Source organism: Nuphar pumila, chromosome 6, assembly GCF_984573655.1.
Source record: "Nuphar pumila chromosome 6, dmNupPumi1.hap1.1, whole genome shotgun sequence".
Taxonomy (NCBI): domain Eukaryota; kingdom Viridiplantae; phylum Streptophyta; class Magnoliopsida; order Nymphaeales; family Nymphaeaceae; genus Nuphar; species Nuphar pumila.
The window spans coordinates 81,361,823-81,370,208 of record NC_143254.1 but is presented as its reverse complement, the minus strand read 5'-3'; the positions used below and the strand labels follow the sequence as shown (position 1 = coordinate 81,370,208).

At 38.1% G+C, this 8,386-nt stretch overlaps 1 protein-coding gene across 2 annotated transcripts; it reads left to right on the top strand.

Annotated features, from left to right (window-relative positions):
- The first annotated feature begins 3,406 nt into the window (after positions 1-3,406).
- Positions 3,407-7,991, top strand: LOC149834951 (protein NUCLEAR FUSION DEFECTIVE 6, mitochondrial-like). 2 transcript variants are annotated; one of them, XM_090010347.1, is made up of 3 exons: positions 3,407-3,606; positions 3,741-3,859; positions 7,677-7,991. In XM_090010347.1, the coding sequence occupies exons 1-3, from the start codon at positions 3,464-3,466 to the stop codon at positions 7,694-7,696; spliced, it is 282 nt and encodes a 93-aa protein (XP_089866473.1). In that variant the 5' UTR covers positions 3,407-3,463; the 3' UTR covers positions 7,697-7,991. The 2 variants fall into 2 exon arrangements, with proteins under 2 accessions (XP_089866473.1, XP_089866472.1); XM_090010346.1 differs by lacking the exon at positions 7,677-7,991 and adding an exon at positions 5,809-6,135.
- The last annotated feature ends 395 nt before the right edge of the window (positions 7,992-8,386 follow it).

The following is an 8,386-nucleotide window of genomic DNA, read 5'->3' as shown; positions in this document are numbered from 1 at the left end:
TGCAGAGCATTCTGAAGATCGAAGCTTTGAAGATGAATTGGATCCAAATTCAATTCCCAAGATTCGATCTAGGATGCGATCCATGGCAGATCCAATCATGCAGAACTATCTGGGTCCAATTGGATATCTGCCAACCCAAATCCATATTGAATATCACATTTCAAATTCTGATTTATGTTGCATTTATTTTCTTAGAGATTGTAATTTTGTTTTTTGATTCCATTTTGTCATATTAAGGAAGCGTATTAAATATGTTTTTTATTTTATTTTTATTTTTTTAGGTGCTGGATTCTACGAATTCGGATAGTTCTAGTGTTCTGTAAGATTATTTTCTGGCACTAGAGGGTGTATGGGGTACTGAGGGTAGTTTTTCTTTTTTTTTCCAATTTAGAAACCCAATGTCGTGAAGGGTTTTCAGATCAAAAGCATCATTTGAATCTTTGATCTTATCCAAGATCCACTTGAACCCAAGCCATAGATGAAGTCACCTTAGTTGGACATTAATAGCCTTTATTTGAATGTGGTTTGATAGTAGTAAGTCAAAAGAGTTGTTGGAAGACATAATGATTGCTCTTTTTCAAACCCCACACATGTATTGGGCAAGTGGGTGGCAACCTTGGAAGAAGACCTCCCTTGTATGTGATTGAAGAAAGTGGGTGGCATCATCATTGCACCCTCTTGAGAGTTTAAGACCCTCATGGGGGTCGACCATGAGCTGGTGGTTGTTGTTTTGAGAAAATAAAAAAAATAAAAAAATAGAGTGGAGAAGAAAGGTTTGAAGGTTGAAGACAATCTCGGTAATTTAGTCGTATCTCCCTAGATACTAGTTTAAATTGTATGATCGTTAGCTCGTTGGAAATCTAAGATCCTTACCTACAAGTTTGTTTTCTACCACTTGGCATGATTTGGCTCGGTTAAGCCGATAAAGTCTATGACAAGTTGCCTACTGACGACATCAATGAAGTTTATGGGTGAATTTGGTTTAAGAGTGAGACTCGAGTTTGGGTTGGAGCATCGCTGAGGGAGGTCATAGTGGCTGGATGAGAGCTTTAGGAGTCACGTCCATGGTGGAGAACTCTGCAACCTCCAAAACTCGATGATCTGATGCGGGTGCTGGTTGCTACCTAGCTGCCTCGTCCATCTTACCGACGGAGTTTGCATTCGTTGAACTCTCTCATTTTGTAGTTCCAACTTGATGATTGTTTCTGATTTCTGGCATCTAGCTAGTACTTATTCATGATATGGAATGAAAGCCTGATGTTTTTATGTTCATATAGATTCTTGAAAATTGATTTACATCCTGTAGTTTGTGGCTGGACGAATTCAGTTTCTGTAAAAAAAAAATTGGATTCTCGGTTTTGGAGTTGTCAAAGACAACTCAAAAGAATCAATTGTATCTGCTAAGATACTAGCCCGATTCTGATGTTCTTGTGCTTTCTGGAAAGCTAAGACACAGACCTACAATATTGCTGTTGAGATCGAGTCCTGATTCAACCGTTAGAGTCCTAAAAAATCCCTGTCAAATAGTCAGTCAGACAGAATCTGTCAGACCCTGTCTCGTCTAGAACACTGTGAACAATGTTTTGTATTTTGAAAATTTCTCCAGACTCCCTCCATGAAACTTTGATTTATTTAATTCTGTGGAAAGCTAAGACATAACTCTACAATTTTTATGTTCGTTGTCAAGGTTGAATCTTCGTCTAAGAGTCTCAAAACTATTTGTCTTTATGTTGTTGTTGAACAATTGGTAATTTAAATCATTTGTTAATATCCTGATTTAGGATCTTGAGATTCTCGATTTTCTGATATTTCCTACATAACTTGTGAATCTGAAACTAGAATTGATTAGCTGAAATGTTGTTGAACTTAATTCCTATTCTGGGTTTTGTCTGATTTGTATGTCTGCAAGTCTGAAATTCACGTTGATATAATACATGTTACGAACCCTAGATTACAATCTATATCAAGAACCATATATCAAATTGAAAGTTCAAAATTCTGTATAGGGTCGTAAGAAACTCAGAAAATTCCAAATTATAGCTTGTTAGAAAGGTCTAGATCCGACCTACGATATCTTTGTTGAGAGTTTTGACAAAATCTACCATTTGAGAAGTCGAAAACCTCTTTGAACAGGCTATCCACCAAACCTGAAGAGTCTGTCATAGATTTGACTTTCAGTCCTGACATTTCTGATCCAAATCCAGTGATTTTGGATTCGTTGGAAAGGTGTACGAGTCACACACAACTTTTCTTTAGACCGCCTCTGTCAAAACAGAGCACACAAGTCCCAAAAACCCTGTTTTCCAGAGTCCTATTCAGACTCATCTTAGTGAAAAAACTTCTGCGTGTTTTGAGATCCGTTTGGATCTTAGATTGTGGATTAGGACGTACCGAGTCCACATCACAAAGCCATCGAGATTAGATCTCTGATTTTGAGGGTGGTTTCTCCATGTAAATATAAAAAGCCAATCACAATATTGTGTCCAAAAGCTAGTGCCATCTACAACTTTATCTGTTTTAGAAAATGTCATTTAATTTCTACTAATGTACCCATTTTGGCCGTTGTATTTTATGTACAATATGTCATTCACTCTCATGACTCATAATTAGCATGTTTACTTCCTGTTGTTAGTAAAATTTAACTGTGTGACTTGTCCCCCTTGAGGATTCTATCATGGTCCCATACATTCAACCTAGAAACTTAGGCATCTTATAGCTTTGTCTTCGCTATTAGCTTAATCAATAACAGCAAACCATGAATCTCACAGCTATTATTCTATTACTGTCATAAATCTCGTTACTATTCGCTTTATCAATAATCGATAAGTTTGATATTCCCTGAAATGCTTTGTCTCGTCATTAAAGATATATATAACAGTGAGATTATCTAATCATTAGATATTATAGTTAAAATACACTATATTTAACGGTCAAAAAAATCTTGCTATTATAAATAAATAATGGCGATATCTAGCTTTCACGCTGCTAATAAGATTTGACTATGTAACGACAACATTTATACAATCATTATGGATCTTTAACAACAATATAACCGTCAAAGAATGTCGAAGTTTAAGTCGGTTTTGTAACAGTAGTAGCACTATCAAAGAAAAAATGTCAATACCGTTCTCCTTATCAAGATTCAACGGCTAAACCATCGATTGTTTACCTGTAGAACCTATTTCTTTAAACGGGGTCGGTTATCCCGTAAAAGTGGTCGGATCAGAAAAAATGGCTGAACCGAGCCGACTCGATTTATAAAATGTTTGTGTTTGGATCTGAATACGGACCCAAGCAATCGTGGGATTAGACGAGGAGAAACAAAGTGGAGCTAAAGGTCGGGATCCGGCCGGAGGGGCAACAAAAACCCTACATCGCTCCCCTCTTATTTTTGAGTGGCCGCCCTTTTATTGCTGCTGCTACTCTCTCTCTCTCTCTCTCTCGGGCCCCTACTGCAAGGGCAATGACTTCGTTTTGCCGGTCTGCTGCAACGAGGGGTGCGAGGTTCGCTTTTCGAGCGGCCTCCGGTCCAAGGCCCTCATCCGCGTCTGTCCCCCGTCCTCCTCCTTTTCTCCCGTCGGCTCCCGCCACAAGACGACTTGCCAGGTCGACGACGGCAACCCCCCCTCGCTTTTCTCTTCTTTTTTTTTGCGTCTTTTGCTTATGATGAAATAAGAGATGACAATATTATTCTCCGCGTTGTCGATGAACGAACGTCGTGCTTGTTGGTGCTGTTGTAGGTATTCTCCTGCATCGGTATGCACTGAGTCTCTCATGCCTCTTCACAGTGCCATTGCATCCGCTCGCCTCAAGTCCAACATTTCCATAAACTCCAGGCTATGGGGCTGGCTCACCCAAGGTACTTCCTTCACCCCCACCAATCTTTATCAACATCTGCGTCTGCCATACATAGACACGCGATGATGATGATGATAGTGGTGATGATTTGCATGCATCGGTGGTGACAATCTAAAGTTTCTTTCTTCTATACCAAGACTTTCTGACCCGGCTGGACATTTCTGAAAGTTTGGACTTTTTTTCCTTGAACTCCATCATGTGAACACTCTGCAGTTTGTTACCCGATATGTTACGTAATAATTTCATAGTTGCAATGGTCATACGGAGGCATTTTCTATCCCAAATCTAGCGAGGTAACTGGACAATCTGCAGAAATTTAAGTGACCATGTCTAGGATTCGGACACCCGGCTGTATTTTCTAGAGATTATCACATGCAGCAGAGTAGTCGATAAATGCGTGCAAAATCCTAGTCACATGTTATTTTGTATAAGTTTCTGAAGGAAGCAAAATGCCTTCTACTCTATATGGTGCTTTCTGGGCAATTGCATTCAGGTTTAACTGGGTCATCCTCATCTTTGTTGTTTCTGTGGTGGTTCATTTTTTGTTTCTTTATTTTGTTCTAACATGCTCTATCATGCATTTGGACGGGTACTTTTCAGTTGTGTGGAATTGGGATCGCCATTACTGCAATGATCCCACAGTGAATGAATTCAAATATCTTGCCATGTTAACTTGAAAGTTTCAACTTTGTTTGGTGTCATTCCTATTTAATCTGTTGCAGGCTACCAATCTCTTTTTCTTCTTCACCTTTATACTCTCGACTATAGTTTCAGCCATCAGAACGATGCTGGTTTCTTAGACTTTCTCAAAGTGCTTTCTGATTTTTGGCTACTTTTTCATCCTGTTTTCTTCTTCTCTTCAGCTTGTGTTGAACAAAATCTCTTTGGTGAAGCATCGTGTATTTTTGGTGGAAAGTTGTCTTTTAATGAGCCCCAAACAAATATAGACGTGACAATGAAGCCTCAACTGTATTAGGCTATCTAGAGAGGCGATAGCTTCTAGAAGAGGGCTTAAAGTGAGCTATGAGAGGCTCGATTAAGATATGTTAAGGAGAAAATGCTAAAAAATGGGAACATTTGATTGGTTTACTTCTGCTGTTACCGAGCTTGAAAGTGAGATAGAGTTGGTACTATCCCTTGGGTTAAGACGGCTTATCTTATGCCTTTATCCCTGTTTATCAGTAAGGTTGAATGTCTTTTAGGTGAATGCTTATCAGAGATGGTTACATGCACCTTTTCTGTGTTATCAGTGGTGTAAATTGATTGTTATATCGGCACTGTGATTGTACATGATATATATTATCTCTAAAGATGCAACTTGTTTCATTGAAAAGCATCATGCGCCCTTTATACCAGAATCATTTGGAGAGGAGAAAATAAATTGCACTCCATAGATCTATTTTCTCCTTTGTGTAAGTTTCCTTATTTGTAAAAAGACACTTTGGTGTCAAGCTGTGGTTGATTTGAGATGAAGCACCTAAATTACTTACGAAGGTTCTCTGGCTTCTTCTTCATGTCTTGTTCTTCTTTTCCTTTATAATTTTGGTTTATTAATGGAATGAATGTCATCAGAACTTCTTGTAGCAGTTAACATTTGTGACATGCAATGCTCCTCTTCCATTTGAGCTTGTTTTGTTAGTGAAACTCCATGGTGTTTCCCATAATCTTGTATTGACTGGTTAGTTTTCAGTATTATGCTCAAGTTGGCCTACTTTCTATGGATTGCTTAGGTCTCTCTCTCCCCTCTGAATTGGTCTCTCGTGGGAAGAGTTAAATTTTGAACCTTATACCCCAGTTCCTCCCTGTATCAATTTCATCACATGCTCTCTCCTATTATTGGGTTCCACTAGTCGTGAGTAATGGCATTTTTTATTCATGAGTGATTTATCTTTTGTTACCTCTTGGCTACAAATCTGACATTCTTGTTTCCCTTGTTTGTCCATGATCTAGGAATGTGTCTGCCATTGTGACAAGGCAAGCTGGCTCTATATGGGGCAGTGGATCCAATAAATTTCTTGTTATTGATGCAAGTGGGAAGAACTTGAGCTTAGGTGATTTACTGTGTTAAAGCAACTGGAGACATTTTATAATCTGGACATCATACAAACTCTCAGATGACTCCATTTGTCACTGATATTGTAGCTAAACAATTCTTGGTTTTTTTCCCTTTTTATCAGACATTGATTTAAACAGTGGCTGCATTCCTGTTGTGTTTGGTGTTTATGTACTTGTAGTTCACTTTGTGTGTATGTTGAGGAATCTATTCCTTTGAAGCCAGCTATTCTTAAACGATTTTACCAAGGGAGCAAGTTATATGGTCTTCATGTGATGGACCACTACATCTACTAAATAAAATTATAGAAGGAAAGGATATTCATGTTTATGTTTTGTGGTTTTGTTATCCTAACCTCTGGAATGTATTAAAATGTAGGTTCCTCTGTGAAATGGACTAAGGCTTTCCCTATAGTTCTCGTGTACGTTAATCTAAAGGTGCTGGTTGAGTGTGTTAATTTAATAGTTGATGGAAAATGTACACTTTTGGTGGTGGTTCTTTAGCCTATGTGCATTTCTGAAACTGTAAACCACCCCCTCTCCACTCTCCTCTCTTGTAAAGTTGTGGCTGCTTACAATTGTTAATATTGGCAGATGCATTATGCCGCTCATTTCTGCCAGGCATACAATATAATGATTTTTTTTTTTGAAATTTGTCTCCATTCGTTTGATATTTATATGTTTTGTGATGCACCATCTTGTTGGCCGCTATGTCTTTTCCTGTTGACTTGGTTGAGATTATGCTAAATCCCTCTTTTCCTTTATGGATCAGATCATGAACCTAGTAGATAGCGTTTGGGAGAATGCTTACCACAACTGTTAATGTTAGAAGTCTGGATGAAGGTCAGATTCTCATTGCACATTCTGGTTTTGAGAAGATGGCTTCATTGCCAATGCTTATGATTGATTTTGAACACAAAATTGTGTAGCATGGCTGTTAAAGAACCTTACTCTTTATAGTTTGACTTTGAAGTGCACTAAGCGGCGTCTGGTAATCTTTTGCTATGTGTAATGCCTTGTATTGCCACATTTAGCAAATGCCCCTTAATTTAGTCGACTTTTCACAAAGTTGCGTGACCGCCTACATGAGAATTTTTTGTTGAAGTTTGAAAGGAGGGAAACTGGGAAATGCTGCTGTGTTTGTTATTTCACTGTTGATCACAAAAAGGAGACAGAAAGAACGTGATTCAAATTAATTTTATCTGATTAATTTGACTTGGTCCAATCTGAAGGGTGGTGGTTCTAATTTCTGGTCACCTTCTGTCAGGTCTGTGTTTGCCATTGCTCTGAGTTCAACGGTATAGATGTAAATAGTTACCGGAGGACTAATCATCATCTAGTTGTGCGTCTAGCACATAGCCATTCTACTTGGTGTTTATGCTGTGACTGTCTCATGTGCCATTTATCATCAATATATTTTGCTGGAATTATCTTTTTCACACTATTCAAGTGCTTGATTCTACTTAAAGAATTTCTGGTGCGCAACACATGAAGCAATATATGTTTTGTTGGTTTGAAATGGAGTGGAACTTTGCATAATATGTTCTTCAAATTAATTTGGTTAGTTATGCACAATCCAATTTCTCCAATTTTGTCGACTAGGGTCATGTAAATTAGTTTAATTGTGTTTTTCATTGGTTTGCTATGCTAGATGACCTTGACGTTTGCTTGTATAGAATGTCTGTAGTTTATCTTAATATTGGTTAACAAGAAAATTGATGTTATTGTTCATTGATTCCATTAATTTCATGTTATGCTTGATATAGGCCTTGGTTTGCCACTGTGAGAAGACTGATGATTTACGCACGTTGTCCATTGATCTGCTTATTTTAGCTTTTCATTGGCGTTTGGGAATTTGTTACCTGGCATCGGGAAATAACAAGAAGCTAAATCAAAGAGGATTGATTTTGTTTTGTAGGTCTGTTCTCTCAGGGTGTTTAACATAACCAGATGGGCATTATATTGAAATCTAGTAAATTGTTGCTCTGTCATCAGTAGTTCTTGCAATTGCATTTTCTTGAACTCTGGTAACGGGACTTTGTCGGACATATATTTGTATAATGTATCAGCTAAATGACAAAACTCTATTTTACTTGGTTGTGGGAATAAAGGCTCCCTTTCGTGGTCTTTTTTTTTTTTCATTTTCTTTTATCTTGAGTCAAAAAATTGCAAGAATCCATTGGATGTACGGTTTGCGTCGGATTCTAATGCCCGTTGCTTAGCATTTGGGTCTAAGTGGCAACAAATCGCTTGGTTTTGCTTACACATTGGACCGTGTCTCATTGAGGTTTTGGCTGCAGATAACGTGATTGTCTTGTGAATGCTGTCTCTCTCACATGCTTGATAAACCATGGATCATTTTACAGAAATGTTGTTGGGGGAAAATTAGCTTTCTATATGTCCGAGTCAAAATGGTTTGGAACTGTCTTATGATGGTTGACTGTAAAACATGTAATCGCCATAATCCTTGCAACTA

Bases quoted from the DNA above. Each gene is read 5' to 3' on its own strand.
- LOC149834951 (XM_090010347.1), top strand. From the start codon at position 3,464: ATGACTTCGTTTTGCCGGTCTGCTGCAACGAGGGGTGCGAGGTTCGCT. The intron at 3,607-3,740 runs GTCGACGACGGC...GTGCTGTTGTAG, and splicing joins GCCACAAGACGACTTGCCAG to GTATTCTCCTGCATCGGTAT. The intron at 3,860-7,676 runs GTACTTCCTTCA...TGCTTGATATAG, and splicing joins ATGGGGCTGGCTCACCCAAG to GCCTTGGTTTGCCACTGTGA.